Source organism: Neovison vison, chromosome 6 (genome assembly GCF_020171115.1).
Source record: "Neovison vison isolate M4711 chromosome 6, ASM_NN_V1, whole genome shotgun sequence".
NCBI lineage: Eukaryota > Metazoa > Chordata > Mammalia > Carnivora > Mustelidae > Neogale > Neogale vison.
Window position 1 is genome coordinate 199,167,434 of NC_058096.1, and position 18,299 is coordinate 199,185,732.

Here is an 18,299-nt window from a genome sequence, read left to right on the forward strand (position 1 = left end):
GGGTTTTGAAGCAAAAATTTAGGATTAGAAAATTTAGCACCGAGTACTTCCCCCACTCCCTGCAGCTCATCTGTGGCTCACCACAACTTTTGCTTTTTACTCAAAACTTGACAGGACCTGATAGTGCCATGAAAAAGGGGAGCCCTGAATACCTGCATATCCCTGGTATTTGGGGGCCCTTCACCTCCCTCCTGTAATTTGGGTTTGTGGTGAGGCCCTCCTCCACTTTCAGAGACGGCTGCAGAAGGAAAATGTCCCTCTAATCACAGCCAACATCTTTCCAGAGATCCCATCAGAAATGGTAACTGGCTTTCGCATTACTGTCCTGATGGCTATTCTGCAGACTTTTGCCAGACTTATTTTCAAGTTAGCGATGACTGCTCTGAAAACTGGGGCTAATGAACTCTGGATAAGAGGTCTTTGGCACATGGACAGTCTATGGCTTTTCCTGAGGCTGCAGGCGCCTCCTGAGGCAACATTCAGAAGAGCTAGGTTAAGAGAGGTTGTTGGCATATTCATATACATTGTTTCAAGGGGAGGGATATGTATTCATACATATACATACATCTATATATACACACACATGCAGAGAATATGTGTGTGTGTGTATATATATATATATATATATATAGTATACATTTATATAATACATATATGTAAATTATTTTTCTGACTCTGTTTGAGACTGACTTACAGACACTATGTCCCATTATGCCAAATACTTCAGTGTAAGAAATAGAGCATCCTCTCTTACAGTATCAAATTATCAAAAACAGAAAATTTAATATTGACAGAATTTTTTAACTAATGCATTCTTTTTAGAAATTTGCCAATGGTCACAGTATTTTACAGCTATTGTTTTTTCTGGTCCAGAATCCAATTCCAGGTCATGCATTGCATTTACTCTTAAGTATTCTTTAGCCTCATTTAATCTGGAAGAGTTCCCCAGGATTTCTTGGTATTTCTTGATTTTGAGAGTTTTAAAGAATAGAGACCAGTTGTGTTATATGGCGTCTCTCAGTGTGGGTTTATCAAATGTTTCATATATGTTTAGATTGGGATTATGCATTTAAAAAGTATCTAGAGTTATGGGAGCATATTTTTTTTAGGCTGTGCATTTTTCACAGGAATATTTATAGGAGTGATATGATGCCTTTCTCAGTGCGTCACATCAGAGGACTTGTGATACCAGAATTGGTGACATTAGTTTTGATTACTTAGTTCAAGTGGCATCTTGTAAGTTTCTCCATTGTGAAATTCTGATTTTTACCCTTTTTAGGTAACAAGTAAATTGAAGCTATAAAAGAATCCTCTTTGTCTTGAAGTGTTAACCTGCTAGTTTTGGCACCTGCTGATGCTTCATCATCTCATCTCTGTTTATTAGTGTTCCAACTGTACAGAAGAGATTTCCCTTCTCAGCCATTTATTCATTCAATTGTTTATGTCAGCATGGGCTCCTGGATTCCTGTTCTATTTGGTGGGTTATGGTCTATTACTATCATCATTCATCTGATGTTGAGATTGTCTCCGATGTGACTGGTGAGATCCCTACAAGCTGGGATTCGTCATTCTTAGAGCACGTCATTCCTTCCTGATACAAAAAGATGTTCCAGGTTCATTTGTATTTTCCCTGCCCTAGCTCTGGAACCAGCCTTTTCTCCAAGTTTCCTTGGGTCCTTTTAGTGGAGAATCGTATTTAGAAACCAAGGTCTGGGTGCAAAGCTGCGAGGGTATCAATGCTTTTACATCTTTCAATAGATAGAAGTAGGGAAAAAATATAAGAGAGTGTGTGTGTGTTGGGGGGTGTATAACCATGAATTCATTCTGATGCCTCCAATTCCAATCTACCTACATGAATCTATTTTTTAAAAAAGTTTTTGGTATGTCATCTTGCTTTAGTACAGAGATATATAAAGAAGAAAACAACCATTACTGAAAGGACAGTTGTCTCAGTACCCAGATGACCTATAACAGCATTAATACAATGACATATAGGCATGATCAGATCTGTTCCCAGTTTCATGTGCTTCCTTACAGAGAAAAGTTCAATACATATATCAGGATGTATGTATATAGGTACATGAGAGTATGTATTTGTTCTCTTTTAGTTTTAAGAATTTGACACAGCAGGAAAAAATGCTGTGGATACTATTTATTATTATTCTATTATTATCATTTTGGTGACTCAGTACATCCTGGAGGTCCTTCCATATATTGTATGGCTCTACACTATTCTTTCTAATAACACTGTATTTCTTATACAGATGGGCTAGTTTTATTTAACCAGTCTCTTTTGGTGGACATTTTGTTCCCAGTATCTTGCTGTTGTAAATAATACTACAGTAAACATCCTTGTGCATGGATCTTGGTAAAAGTATATGGAAGCCCCCTGGTAGAGCCTTACCAGGACTCCTCTCTGCTGGAGGAGAACTGTGTGGGTGGACCGCACAGCCAGGAGAAGGAGGAGCTGTGACTCTCTTTGGCATCTGGACCCTTCCCAACCTCTGATCAGACGGGAAGCGAACTCAGCCCTTTGTGTGTCTTGTACGAGGGAAGATTGATGTGAAGGTCACTTGATTTTAAATTTCTTCCCAGACTTATCTTTAAACTCTCATGTAGATTGACATTCTGTTCTTGTTGAAATACACAAATAATGGCTGGCATGGCTTCCTGAAAAGTCAAGTTGATGAAGTGTGTTTATTCTGTGGCTTCATCTGCCTCCTGCTACACTTCCAGTGTTAGAAGCACAAAGCTATATTCAGCTTATCTTCTGCTCAGTCCCACAAAAACAGACCCGGATACAAGTGCAGGTAGTTTATTCGGGAAGCGATCTCCAGAAGCCCCAATGAAGGAGCAGAGAAGAGGAAGGGAAGGGAAGGAAGCTGGTATAGGAAGGAGTCAGGAACCGGTTAGCTCTGTTGGCAGCTGGAGCTCAGTCCTGGGGTGGGGGGTTTCTGGGACACTATGTGAGACAGTGGTTCTCAAACTTTACTGCACATTAAAATTACCTGGGGTGCTTTTGAAACTCCTAATGTTCAGAATTCCTGGGAAAGCCAGGCATGAGAGCTTTTTAAACCCCTTGGTGGACTGAGACAACACTTAAGAGTTTTCCCTCCAAACTTTAGGAAGCTGGGCTATTTACATACCAACTCCAGTACATCACAGGTTGAGGGCTGCTCTGGAAGGCATTAAATCCCAGGCATTTCTGGCTTGTAGAAAGCCCCGTAATGCAGGGGCATAGTGACTTCCTGGGGATGTGGGCCGGCTGTACTGGCTACACAGATAGCCAGAGCTGATATAAAATCTTGGTTTTGTGCACTTACAGAGAAACCTTAATGAGCCATTTAAACTCTTTAAGCCTCAACTTCCTCATGTGTAATCATTTCTTCATACTGCTGTAAAGATCGGATGTCACATAGGGAAAGTACCCAGCATTCAGTGGATTCTTTTTTTTAAAATTTTATTTATTTATTTGACAAAGAGTGAGAGAGAGCATGCACAAGCAGGGGGAGCAGCAGGTTCCTGGCTGAGCAGGGATCCCGACTCAGGACTCGATCCCAGGGTCCTGGAATCATGGCCTAAGCCAGAGGCAGGCACTCAACCGACTGAGCCTCCCCGGCACCCCCATACAGTGGATTCTTGATAGACAGTTGTCATTATAAACCCAGGAAAGGGAAGGAGAGGGAAGGAGTTCTAATCTGATAGGCCGTACCTTATGGTTCTGCCAGGCAAACTTTTTTATATATAAAGGGCGGTCCTGATGAGTTCTCGGGATTTACAGAGCCTCTTAACAGGTACAGCCGTTTCTCTGATGTTCTTTGTCTCTGCTTTGTATGTCAGGGTGCCCCCAGAAGTAGATGGTCCAGAGGCCAGTGGCTAGAGGGAAACCTTGCTCTCCCTATGGTTAAATGCTTGCCTGTTAGCAGCTGGGGACCTACTTGGGAATACATGGGATGCATTTGGGGACTTTCTAGATAGGGAAGGGCAGGAACACAAATGAGTAAAGGAAGGAGAACTCTCCTTGTAAAATTGGATTCCCAGTATTACCATGGGCCATAAGCGTATTTGACTCTGAATTGTACAGTTGGACTATCTAAGTTGACGAGTTACATAGGGTAATTAGCTAGAAATAAAGCAATTGTTCGGACAGTCCCTAAACTATATGAACAGTATTTTGATAAGGGCTTCAAACCATTCCATATGCAAAGAATTTTAATAAATGGGTGTTCATTAGCTGTTAAAAAAGAATGAATAAACATATTAAAAAAGGGGGCTGGGGAAGCACCAGTGATTGTAATGTGTCATGAACCAAGGACTTCAGTGATTAGTCCAACTCAGTGCACCTGAGATCCAGTAGAAAAAAATAAAATAATTATAGTAATTATTAGAAGGTCAAGAAAAGAGTGCTGTTAATTCAATTTTGTGGTTCTTGTCAAATTCTATTGTTGAAAATCTTTGTGAATGACAGCCCTTCTCCCACTTAAACTGATCCCCATTATGAACTTTTTCTAGGATAATCTTTCTTGAAAACACACTCACCAGCCCTCTGCCCTGGGTAGAAAAATTTTCTGTCTCCTTACCTGCTCCTCTGGCCATGAGTGTTTTGGAGGGAAAAGTGGTCTGTGTTTGAGAAATGACAGTGAATCTCACTGCCCATTGCTTAGCAGGGCTGGTGGTGGCAGCCTGCTGGCTGGCTTTTCCCTCCTCCCATTTGTCTGGCTGAACATGTTTTTCTTCCCACGGGAGAGAAGGACCTTTCATTCGCCAAGACGACTTCATCTCTGCTTCCAAACAAGCTAAGGGCCAAGTGTTCCATGGCCAAAATCAGTAATTGAGGCTTTTCCCAGTTTGCCAAAATCAAGTTAACTTATGGGTAGACACTTACACATTTTATGTATTTTCTCTGTGATTTCTTTTTTCCTTTGGTGTCCTGCTCTCACTTGCTGTTACTGCTGCAATGGCTTCTGCTACTAATGAGTTAATACTTGAGCCATTCCTGGGGTACCTGGGTGACTCAGTTGGTTAAGTGTCTGCCTTTGGCTCAGGTCCTGATCTCAGGGTCCTGGGATCAAGCCCTGCATTGGGCTCCCTGCTCAGCAGGAAGCCTGATTCCACCTCTCTCTCTCTGCCTGCTGCTCTGCCTACTTGTGATCTCTCTTTCTCTCTCTCTGTCAAAAAAATACTTGAGACATTCCTGTGTGCCAGGCACTGTGCTAAGCTCTTTACCCACATTGATCTAGTTAACTCTCATAGTAGCGTTTGTACTCCCATTTTATAGACAAGGAAATTCAGGTGTGGAGAGGTGAAATGATGTGCTTAAGGTTCTACAACAAATAAAGGGAATAATTAGGGTATGAAGCCACCATGTCTGACTTTAGTGCCCCCTTAACATCGCCAAACTATAGTTAATGGCATCTGCATGCAAATTTATATTTCATGTGAGTAAAGATTTATTTCCCCGTGGCTCAGAGAGAACCATGATTTCCAGGTTTGCAACCCTGTGAGGACATGGAAAAGTCTAGAAAAAAGGCTGAGGGTTCCTGGGTGCTAGAGAAGGATGTTTTAAAAATGAGGAAAACCCACCAATAGCGTATTAAAAATGGAGGAAGGGTCCCTCTGTCTGGCTCACCCCTGGAGCTTCATACAAGAGAGAAACAGAATGTGGATCCATGCTCTGCTCCAACGTGAGTTTAGGGAGTCCAGCTCCAGCTAAGGCCAACTACAAGAACACAATATCCTTCTGCTAATCTCTCCGCCAAGAAGGCACAGATAAAAGGGAGGCATTAAGCCTCCGAAACCACCAAAGCTGTTTGCCAGCAGAGAGATAAATCAAAAAGGTTTGAGATCTGGTTTGAATTTAATAATTACAAACGACTAATCAGGGGCCATTTGCTGTCAGGTCGGGAGTTGCACTCCCTCCATCAGTGCCTTTTCTGCTGCTCTGGTCACTTGGTTATTAAATAGAAAAACCCTGTGATTAAATCACAGGGCTGTTCCAACACTAATCAATTCAATCTCAGCCATTTAAAATGAAGTCAGACCTCGCATTTGCCCTGTCTCTGTGAGAGCAGTGGGGACACTGCAGACGTGACTAGAGGTATCCGGAGAGAGTTCACGTAGAGCCCCCACCCCCCCACCATGTGACGTGGGTGGCCTGAGGAGGGTCAGGCCATGTCCCCACTAGGTCACCCACCATCCCACGGGACCCCCATCTCTGGCGCCCACCCTGCCCACCTTGCAATGTCAAATAACAACAAAACAGCAGTGACAGCAATTATAATAGTAATCAGGGTGAGAGCCACAGTAGCAATAATAACGACCATGTTTTAATCTTATGCCTTTTGCCTGGCCCAGTTCAAAATATTTTCTGTCCTTCAATCCTTGGAAGAGACCTGGGATGGAGAAATCAAAGCCTGTAGAAGCGTTTTATAGATATTTACAGATCCCCACATTTGGAAACTGCCTGGCCCATGCTAGGTCCTGGATAAATAACTGTTGAACGAATGAAGGGATGAAGAAGTAACTTGATCACACCGCACAGCAAATGGTGGAACTGGAATTTGAACTCAGGTCTCTCTCCTTTGTGCTCCTAATCTCCTTCAGGTACAGAGGCTCACAAATGCCCTGGGAGCCTTTTTATATTGTTTTTAAAACATGTATTATTTTAAATAAGTGTTTAAATGTATGATATATTCTTAATATAATAATTTAAATAGAGCACATGTTGTTTTTAAACAATATAAAAAGAGAAGCAGGGGCGCCTGGGTGGCTCAGCAGGTTAAGCCTCGGCCTTCAACTCAGGTCATGATCTCAGGGTCCTGGGATCGAGTCCCACATCGGGCTCTCTGCTCAGCAGGGAGCCTGCTTCCCCCTCTCTCCCTGCCTGCCTCTCTGCCTACTTGTGATCTTTGTCAAATAAATAAATAAAATCTTTAAAAAAAAATAAAAAGAGAAACAGCATTGTGTGGCGGAAAGGTCAGTGGTTTGGGAGTGAGGCTGGCCCAGAGAGGAATCCCTCTCTTAGTATTTACTAGTTTTGTGATGTTGAGTGAGCTCGAGTGTCCCTCACTGTAAAACGAACAGCAGTGCGTTTTCAAACTGGGTTAAAGTGAGGCTTAACTGGAAGAGTCCTCTAAACAGTGGGCACTGTGCTTAGCACTTCCCTTTCCTTGTGTATTAGAAAGCACCCAGTGATGCTTCTTGGATTCTAAGGCTTAGCACCTCAAAGGATCCCAAGATTTGAGCCTAGAGAGAATGGAAGCTGAGCCCAGTAAGGATAAGATATTCAGGCCTGGACCAGGTCTTCTCCTTCTCCCCCTCCCCCTCCCCCCTCCTCCTTATCTTTCTTCTCTTTCTTCCTCTTCTCTTCCTCCTCCTCCTCTTTCTTCTTCTTCATCATTATCATCATCTTCTTCCTCTTTAAGATTTATGTATTTATTTATTTTTCGAAAGGGAGAGAGAGGAAAGAGCGCATATGCGGGAAGGGCAGAGGGAGAGGGAGAGGGAGGGAAGCAGACTCCCCTCTGAGTGCAGAACCCCATGTGGGGCTTAATCCCATGACCCTGAGATCATGACCTGAGCCAAAATCAAGAGTAGGGTGGTTAACTGACTGAGCCATCCAGTCACCCCTTGGACCAGCTCTTCTGAATATTGATCAGCTAAGGATAGGGTCAGTGCTCTCCACAGAGAGCTCACTCAGAACACCAGAAAAAGTAGTTGTTTCTGGACCATTTACTAATGAGACTTAGGGTCTGCCTTATGCTATTAGAAGGTAACTGGACCTAAAGGAGATGGCCGTTGAGTGGCCTGAAGAACAGTGATGCTTCATAAGACGAGATCGGGCGTGCTCAGGGTGATATGGCTATAGACATGATGCTTCATGAGAGTGGGCTGGAAGGGGCACAGGTGAAGATCTGAGGTTGACATAGCAGGGTGGTGTTACAAGTAGTGAGTCTCAGACAGAGTCCACTCGATCCATCAGACATACCCATCAGACCTCACATCCAAATGTACTGAGGGCTTTGCTCTATTGCAAATTAACAAAGGAGACTCCTGCTTGTTTTTTGATTCAAGAAGCATGAGTTTTTCCAGCACCCAAGCACCTCTAGAAAGTGCCTATGTGGTTCCTTTGACTGGTCCCTTTCAGTTGAGGTGTTATCATACTTGGATTCCTTGCTCCCGAAGCACAGAGACTGAGTCTCCACGCTCCTGTGGAGGACAGTGCCCGGATAGATGCTCTGGTCATGGGTGTGCCTCACTCTTGAACAGATCTGCCATTCTTTTTTTACAGGAGGAGTGGCAGTCCCCAGTATCCCACTTGGACCAATGCTTGAACAACCATGATTTCTTTAAATGTCTATGTATTTTAAGGAAAATAAATGCCCTCACTGGTAAGGAAACAAACAAACAACAACCTATCCTATTTGAAAAGCAAGAGTTGTAGCTTAAATGTGAAGGGTTTGAGTCTCCAGGGAAATCTGAGATTGAAGCATGTCAGCTTTCAGTGATCTTTGCTTTTGAGGTTTTGATGTAATTTTGGCAGCCAGGTGGTTAGCGGAAGGGAAGGGTGTCACCTCGGAAACACTGGTCTCCTCTATTCATTCTTTCTTTCAGTCACTCATTCAAAAATCATTCATGGCCCCGCTGCACAGGGCACTGGGGTTTAAAGTCATGTGCTCAAATCAGCGTAGACGACAGCACCCAAGGCACTTTGTTTTCACGGTTGAGAGGGAAGTGGACTGTGCATTCGCTTCAATAAACTGAACAAGAATAACAGGGTGGGTCCATGGCTCCTCCAGTTGGCTGATGAGAACATGTGAGGCCAAGTGTGTAAATGCAGACAATTCACACTGTGTCCTTCATGCCTAGGAACCTCCGCTCCCCCCAGTAACCTCCCCATGGTTTCCGACACACAGGGGAAGTAAAACAGTGACTTGGTTAATCTGTAGCCTACCTGAGAGCAGGCAGTGATAGTTTTAAAACTAGAAAGGACCTCAGAATGTTACCTAGCTGTACTATCTTCAAGGTCTTTTCTTGTTTTGTTTTGTTTTTCTTTTTTAGAGAGGGAAGGGAGAGGGGCAGAGGGGGGAGAGAGAGAATCTTAAAGCAGGCTTCAACCCAGCGTGGAGCTAGATGTGGGGCTTGGTCTCACAATCCTGAGACCATGACCTGAGCCAAAATCAAGAGTTGGACACTAAAGTGACTGAGTCACCCAGGTGCCCCAAGGCCAGTTCTTTGGTAGAATAAGTTAGAATAAGTTGGTAGAATAAGTTTCCTCCCAAACTCCTTGTGCTCAACACTTTCCTAGACCTTCCAGAGTCTGGGACAGAACAGTGCAGTTGGGAAACACATAGCTTGGAGCCCAATGAACCCAGGCTCTGCTCTTGCTCATTATAGAACTTTGGGCAAGTCCCTGCCCCTCTCTGAGCATCCTTCTCCTCTTCTGCAAAATGGGGATAATACTTATTCCTGCCCACCTCCTGAGGTGGTTGTGAGGATTAAATCAGATCACACATGTGAAGGTTTAATTCTGTGATCGACATGTAGTGAGTGTTTCATAGTCTAAAGCTGATTATTGTCATTATCAGTCCTTTTGGTGAAGTTCAAAATGAGTGCAGTGTCCTGCCACACCCTCTGCTTTCTGAGATGCTCATTTGTCTGTGTCTCCGGGATATAAATTTCCCACTGGGGATTTCTTCTGTGAAGCTCCTGGGTGGGGTGTGCAGTGCATGTGTGGTGGGACCTTCATCCCCTGAATTGACTGGGCTGGCCAGTCTGGTGGAAGGGGTGCCCATTTGGTCACCTCAACTCCCTGCACCTGCACCCATCTTGGAGCTGGGTAATTGGTAAAGATGATAAGCTTTCTCAAAAGGAGCAGGACTAATGGCATCAACAAAACAATCAAATACTATTATAAGCGAAGTCAGCCATGCACCAGATACTGCACCAGGTTCTGAAATGTGACCTGGACAGAACAAGTCTTGCCTTCATGGGCTCATGTCTGAGGAGAAGGTCAACCAAAAACCAGAAAGCAAAATATTAAATTAAATTACCATTCTAAACTAGGTCTCCTTTGCTAGTCTCCGTCTCAGCTCTTCATCTGACTCATTCTCAGCAGAGATCATAATCAGTAATTATTTTGTTTTCTTTTTAGCTCCCATTAGTGGGCAAGGAGCATGACTGGCTCATTCACTGCTGTCTCCCCAGACCCGTAGCAGGGCTTTGCCCATCAGAGTGTTTGGTGAGCATAAAGCAAGTGAACAAATGACTAAGCAATACTTTGTGAAATTTTTGCTTCAGGCCCAGAATTTAAACATCACGCTCCTTCTTTGTTGCTGCCGGTGACCAGTTACCACCCCCTGTAACAGAAATTGAAAAGCAAATCCACGTCGATAATCCATTCAGCTTTCATTTTGTAAAATGTGTGGGTTTTTAAACAAGATCATTTTATCCCAGATTAACTGGCCATGGCTTAATTAAAAAGCCTGCCAGAGGACATTTGTCTTCTGGATTTGACACCGGAGGCATGTGGAAGTGTCTGGGGTGAAGGGTGCTCTGGAGACCAGTGCTGGGTCCTGTGTTGAGTTGGTCTGGATGCCTATGAGGCAAAAAGCTCTTATTATCCCCTCTCCTTCACCAGGGTGAACTTCTTGGGGTAACAGGTTACCATCAATGTGTTGCACATTGATTAGCAATTACAAAATTGCTGAGCTCTAGGAATGGAATTATAGCACCATGAAGTTCTATAATCCCACAATACCAGGTTGCAGTACATAAGTGTGTGGCTTACAGTTTAGGGAACACATGACAGGAGCTGCCATTTATTGTGCACCTACTGTATATCAGGCCTCGTTCTGACTGCTATATGCATATCATCTATGATCCTCACAGCAGCCTGACCCAGTAGGCACTATTTGCACGTTTACAGATACTATCCCAGAGCCTCAGCCCCTCACAGCAGTTCCCAAGATCCCAGGTATAACACTGTAGCCACTTAAGGGAAGAGCAGCCAGACTCAGGAGGGGCAGGGGCTTCCTGAGCAGCGTCTGTTGCCCTCTCTTACACCCCCGCACGTGTTACTGACTGACTGAAGCTCTCTCCCATTTGCTGTGCTACGTAGTCTTTCTCAATGCAGCCCTCCAAACAGATGCTACCAGACATTCCGGAGAGCAAATGAGTTGTAACCTGTTTGCAAAGTATGCTCTAAGTGATGTGTGTGAAGGGTTCTGCCCCAGGAATTAGAATCCTGGATTCTGTAGCCGTATAACTTTGAACAAATTATTTATCTCCCCTGACTTCAGTTTATTTACCCTAGCATGGAAATGATCCCTTGGGGGCGCCTGGGTGGCTTAGTGGATTAAGCCTCTGCCTTTGGCTCAGGTCATGACCTCTGGGTCCTGGGATCAAGCCCTGCATCAGGCTCTTTGCTGGGCAGGGAGCCTGCTCCACCCTCTCTCTGCCTGCTTCTCTGCCTACTTGTGATCTCTCTCTCTCTCTGTCGAATAAATAAACTACAACAACAAAAATGATCCCTTGACCTACTTGCCTCAAAAAGTCACCTTACAGACATTAACCAATGAACTGGCTTCACTGACACCACAGAGCTGCTTTTAACTAGAGGATGAGTCAAAGAGGGTCAGGTTCCTGTGCAAACATGAAACATCCTCACGAATGGCGGGTGGCTACCAGCACCTTCTCAAGGCTCCCCCTCACCCAAACCCCAGAATGGAGTTCCTTAATGCAGATCCTTGAGCACCATCCCAGAGGGTGGATTCAGCCTCCTGGTTCCTGACATTCATCTCTAATCTTTCCACTGCTCAATGGAATAATATATAGGACCCAGAACTCCCCTACTCTGGATTGAACCACATGCACCTGTGGAGTTCTGAAGATCTAGGTCGCTGGCTCTGGAACAAGAGGCTCTAGTCCCCACCCAGTATCTTTTCTAGCAAACTCTTATTCACCTTCTGGCTCCTTCAGGTGTTTCCTCCTCTGAGAAGACCTCCCCAACCCCCACCGAAACCAAACTAATTACTCCTCACTGTGCTTTTGGAGAACCCATGTTTTGAGCACCCACTGTGTACCAAGCAGTCTGCTAAGTTGTAAAATGCATTACCATATTTTCTCCTCTCCCTTTGAGAATAGAAGCTAATGTCCCCCCACCCCCACACACACCTTAAGACTTGAGAAGGGGTAACTCAGAAAAGTGATGTGACTTTCCTAGGGCATTTGGATTGTACTGCATTATAGTTCATTCCTTCAGTTCTGTCCCTCTACAGGAATGTGAGTTCTGTAACTGTGCATGCTTCTGGTCTTTGTGGTCCCAGGAGCAAATGAAGTGTCAGGCTTGGGGTAGATGCTCAACAAATTTTCCTTGAACTGAAGCAAATAAAGAATAGGACAATTATAGTGAGGTAAACAAGGATGGCTCTAGTCGCTTTCCACACTCTGTCTTTTCTGCTCAAGGTAGAATGGAGGAGGAAGAAGAGGGGAGCTTCTTTAGGGATGAAGACTCCAGATGTCTCTGGACTCCATGGGAACTGTGGGCCAGTGATTCTGGTCCTTTGGTAGGTTTCTGCCAAGTAGGATCAGGAGACTTAGCAAGTCGCAAATTAGGGACTCATGCAATACTTGCCTGGTTGGTTGAGCTGCGATGTAGAAGAGAGGTGAATGTATCTCTGATGAGCTTTGTTATTGTTTGTAGATGAAATTTCGTTTCCTTTTAGAATAAAATATATTTTCCACATCTAACCTGACAGACTTCCTTGGTTGTAAGGTCATTTAAAATTCAATTTTCTTCCATTCAAGTAATGATTTTTCTTAGTGTTTATAGCTATAAAATAGGAACACTGGAGACGATGTCTTAAGGTTTGTTACAGCACTCTGGTTCTGTGATTATATCAGGACCCTGGATGAAGTTTAGAACAAATTTAAATTACCCAAGTACAAAGAGCTCTAAAAATGAAATATCTTTAAGTGAATTTGATTTTCTTTCCAGTCTAATTTCTTCTTTCAAGTTAGTCAGAACCTGAACTTTGTATCTAAAATTCTGAGCCTTGATATATAAAGATATTTAGGAAAAAAAGAAATATAAAAAGAAACAAATTGTAGCAGCAGGGATAAGAACAATAATGTAAACCAATCACCTTAGAGTTTAAAAGCTTCCTGTGATTTCTTAGGCTTTTGGAATTGTTCATTTACATATATTGGTTAAAGGATTGGTGGAAACATGATAGAAATGACAAGGATTGCATATGCCATTCAACTGGTTGCTTTTTTCCCCCTTTCCTTAATCAAAGCCATAATCCCTGTCTACAGCTGAAGTTTTCATTTCTTTTGCAGCGAAAACGCAAGCAGAGCACCCAAGATGAAGATGCTGTTAGCCTCTGTAGTCTCGACATAAGTGTAAGTACACTGCTTTCTACCGGCTCTGCCATGAGAGCACCTCTCGTCTCTGAATCTATTGGTTAATGTGCCATGTGCTTTACGGGGGCTTCAAGCTACTGAGGATGGAAATTGTGACCTGGGGAAAACTCTTTTAAACATTTCACTTCATTAGAGAAAGCTGAGCGGCCAACTTGGCTTGCAAGCCAAGTTGTTTATTGCTCATGTTATTTTCTCTCATAAAATGAATTATGAAATCAGTGCATCTGAGGAGAATCTAGATGAATGTCACCATGCAGTTTTAAGGCCGGTTCCAGAAGATGGCCAGATGTTTGTCCCCCTTTCAGGGAAGTTAATGAGTCAGCCCAACTTGGGCAGCTGGTACCCAAAGGCTGAGAGAAGTCTCCAGCAGTGTGGCAGAGTGAGTAACTTTGGATTTAGCAGATCTTCATTTGAATCAAGAGTCTACTCTTCCCATTAATGCAACACCTTTCCTTGTCTCTATTTTCTCATTTGGAGAATAGAGATGAAAAGCTTCACCTGGCAGGATTATTGTGAGGGTCAAATAAAACAGTAAAAGTGAGACTACTGAGCCCATTGCCTGGTACAGACTTAGGCACCTGCAAAATGTGAGCCTTGTTGTATTTTTCCTTAAAAGCAGAAGTTTACTAAAGATATTTAATGACATGGTAGTCGAGTACTGGTGCTAATAGAGGTTAAGAGGTTTCTTGAATTTGGGGGGCTGTGTGCTGGGTGCTTAATTTCTGCAGCTTTCTTTGTATGGCGTCTTTGTCCCCCCTAGCTGGGAAGCCAACATTGGCTTCTGCTGCACTCATTACCAAAGGGCTCGCGGGTGGGTGTTCAGGTCCTCTAGGGTTCCCCACATCCATTCATCACGTATACTTCCTTGGAGTGCACTCATTGTGCATGGTGGGACCATCTAACTTTAGACCCCAGTGTTTCTCCTCCATAGAAACCATGGACGCCATTGTTGTGAGATGAGAAAGCTTCTGTGCTGAGACTTAAGGGCTGAGTCATGGTCCTGGCTCCGCCTGTAACTAATAGTGCAAGCTTGGCCTCAGTTTCCTCATGTGTTGGGGGGGGGGGAGACATTTAAGATCGAGTCCTCTAAAACCACTGTGAATATCGGAAACTTTGTTGAACATGGATCATGGGTGTGTCATCCAATAACATTTATTTACCAGTCCAAACAATGCTTTTATTTATTTTTAATTATTGCAGAATTTAGTGTGATGCAAATTTCCATGATGGAGTGATCCTGAGCTGGCATCTAATTAATGTACTTGGACATCTTTTTTTCACCATATGGTGTTTGTTCCAGTCTTTAGACCATCAGATTGATGGCGTTGGACCAGTTTACTCGGATACCATAGTAACAGGACCAAAAAATGATGTTCTTCTGGGTTTTACTTTACTTGCTGAATGTTTTATTATTGACAGGTGAAGTCTATGAAACTTCCTATAGCAGCAAGTTTTTTTGCATGTTTGAATGTTTTTAATTTTGGGGGAATTATTAGGATCATTGACTTTCTGAATTGAAAGAGCTCTTAGCCTTCATATAGTTCTGTCCTCTCACTTTTGAAAATGAAGAGTAGAAGCCCAGGGAGATGTAGTGATTTAGGCAAGAGTTTAATCTAAGATCACATGTCATCAAACATATTTCTTCAACTGCATTATATTTATTATATTTATTTTTTCAGGGAAACATATCTTTAGAAGCTTTTTTTTAAATCAAAAAACCATGAACCCCTCTTATATGAAAGGATTATTTGCAATTATGAGATGTGATTTGTTTTTTTTGCTGACTGGCATCAGTAACCTTGCCTTCTCGTAAGATCACTGAAGTCTCATATAATCAACTGTCTGACTTCTTTTCTCTTGGTGCAGCTGCAAAGGATATTTCTCTCTTTCGTTTTTAATCATCTCATATCATGTTTTGTCACGATAGAGTGACTTGTATAGAAAAGAAATCTACCTTTATGCTTAGGGATGGCCAGATGCTTCAGCTATGGCCAAACTCCTTTCTAATTTACCTGGCATTTTTTTCTGAATCTTGGGAGACAGATTCTAGAACCTCAGCACAATTTCCTCCAAAAATTGTCACATGGTATTATAATAACTGTAAAAGTTAGAAAGATCCTAGACTCCTAGATGCTGTTGGAAGACATGAAGACTGCTGTGTTCCAGGCTCACTGACAATCCCTGTCATATGGAAATGACAGGATGTGTGACAGATCCAGCCAGGGCCTCAGAAGAAGTGGTACTGATGTTCAGTGCCTCCCACCTAACCAGCACTCAGTGGAGGTACATTGCATTGAGTGACGCGGTGGGTGGAACCACTCATGAGAAGATGTTTTTCCATGAAGGCAACAGTGTCTAAATAAGTAGCTGAGTCCAATAAATGAATTGTTCTAATAAATAGCCTTTGTAGGCTGCTTGAAGATGCTTTAAAACGGTAATATCCAGTAGTCACAGTCCCTTAACTGGCCAGCAGCATTCTTCACCATACTGAAGAGTTGCTTGCCCCTGTTTCTATGTGTTGTGGAAAGTATCTGAAAAGAAAGTGGGTTCCGACAGATGACTCATACGGGAGGATGTGAGGGCTTGGGAAAGTAATATTAGTAACTCTCAATTTGATTCCACTTAATAAGTGGAAAGATAATCATCAGATGTGTATTTTCAACAAGAAGTTACTAGGTGAAGGGATGGGGTCCTTTGGAGATCACGGTCAAGTTTCCACTGTGTTCTAGCCCAGTGCTGCATGCACACTGAGCTCTTGGTATGTACTAATAGTTTGATTCATTTTAAAAAACAGAAAAACAGTGAGCCCTCCTAATCTGTAGTAGAATTTGACACATCCAGCCCTTTTAAAGAAATGTATCTGTGACATAGAGTTGGGAGATGTTAACACTGACAAAGTCTTCCCCCCTTGATTAAAAAGTATGTGTAGAGCCCCACAGGGTGTTTGAGTGACGATAACACCAAACATTCCTACTGACATCTTGCTTTAGTTCAAAGCCTCAGATGACTAGATTTTGGTAGGTTCCTGGAAGAGAGGTTTCCTTCTAACCTCCTACTAAACTTGGACTTAGAGACCAAATAGAAGGGCAAAAGCTAAGAAAAGAGCTTATTCTTACAGACAGGGATCTCCCATCATTTAGGGAGGTCATGGAGTCCTTTGGGAATCTGGGCTCCAGAAATTTTACAAGATTGATGTGTGATTTCATGGGCCTCAGGGAGCTCAGCCAAGACCCATGTTAAGAGTTCCCATTTTAAAAAGGGAATTGGAAGGGTCTTCAGGCATGGTGCCGTATCTCCAAAGAATTAGTCTCCCACCCTCCACCCCAGCACTTGGTGAAAAATAAATGGTGATGGAATGTCCATGCTGGTTGATGCTATAATCGTTCTCTGATTTTTTTCCACCACTTTACCCAAGCCACTGGCTGAGCCCCCAGCTTCCTGGCAGGATAGAATGCAAAATATTCCAGGACCAAAAAAAAAAAAAAAAAGTCAAACCTATACTTTTGAGAACAAATTGCAGAGAGGAGGATGCTCCTAGCAGCCGCCTACAAATCTCTTCTCACGTCAGAGGATGCGAGTGGGATGGTTTCAGGGACATGGCTTCCCCCACAGCACTTTTCTGGTTTAAGTTCTAACGGGGGAGCGACGCCTGAGTGGAAAGCCAGGGTTCGTGGTGTCCCGGGAAACAGGATGTTGGAAGAGCCAGGTGTGGCCCCTGATGGAGGGCATTGCTCAGCACCAAGCATCCTCTCTTAAAAAACAAATGAGTTCTGAGGTGGGCATAAAAATGGTTTCCAGTGATAAAAACAGTGTAAAAGATGAAAAGAAACACATAGTCCTTGTAGAAAATCTGGACATAAGAGAGGTCATTAATAACCCCACCTCAAAGCAGTAGCTACATTTTGATGTATTACCTCCTTGGCATTATATACATCATGAATGTTGCAGACATACAAAGTGGCAGCGAGGTTAATACAAAATGTAGCTACCAGTGCAACTGAGGAAATGTGCCCTTAATGGCAAAGCAGAATGCCTTGCTCTGCAGAGTTGTGTTCGTAGTTGCCTTGCCTGTCTATAAACTTGCTACACATATGTATCCCTAAATAGCATGTAGACTTAAGTTTGTATAAGCACAAATTTTTAAAAATTGGGATTGTAACACATACTAATTTATTCCTGAAATTTTCACTTAACTACATTGAGATTGTGTCACCACATCCTAAAATATTCTTTAAGAACGTTATTGTTAATAACCACACAGTACTTTGTCAAACGAATGCACCAATTTTTTTAAACCAACCCTTCATTGGATATCTAGATAAATTATAACTTTTCACTATTATAAATAATACTGGCAGGCATTTAAGAATATCTGTGTAATCTTATATCAGGAGGATAAAATGGATAAAATACGAAATTCCTGACTGAAGTGGTACAAATATTTTTAAGCCCATGAATAGGTCTGTACCCCTTCTGGAAGTGAGAGGTGGAAATTCAGTTCAGACCCGGTGAGTCTGGTTCAGAAACTCAGAGTAGAGATTGTTCTCAGGTTGCCCTGGGCCATTTCTCTTTCAGCTGTATTAGTGGTCCCTTGCTAAGTCCATGACTTCATATGGGGCATTTGCTTCTACCGCCTCTTTGGGAAGAGCTCCTCCTGTCACCTCTGGGGGGCCCAGGCCCCTCATGTGACTGATGGAGATGGGGCAGGTAGAGCTAGAGCCAGCAGTAGGGCATCCCTTCCCTGCTGAAGGCACTTCCTATGGCTGAACCATGACTAGCATGAGGTAAGATCTATTTAATCCACACAACTGCCTGTCACCCTAGGTGACAAAGAAACGGAGCCTCAGAGAGTTAAGCAGTTTGCTGAAAGTCCC

At 43.1% G+C, this 18,299-nt stretch overlaps 1 protein-coding gene across 5 annotated transcripts in view; it reads left to right on the top strand.

Annotated features, from left to right (window-relative positions):
• ARHGEF3 (Rho guanine nucleotide exchange factor 3) overlaps positions 1 to 18,299 on the top strand; it is a 316,269-nt gene that overhangs the window by 154,262 nt on the left and 143,708 nt on the right. For 3 of the 5 annotated variants that reach the window (XM_044253328.1, XM_044253331.1, XM_044253327.1), the window contains one exon: positions 13,342 to 13,404. In XM_044253328.1, coding sequence (XP_044109263.1) covers positions 13,342 to 13,404 — 63 coding nt within the window. Of the gene's footprint in view, positions 1 to 1,431; positions 1,478 to 8,362; positions 8,391 to 13,341; positions 13,405 to 18,299 lie in introns of those variants that run through there. The other 2 variants (XM_044253332.1, XM_044253333.1) reach the window with 2 other exon arrangements.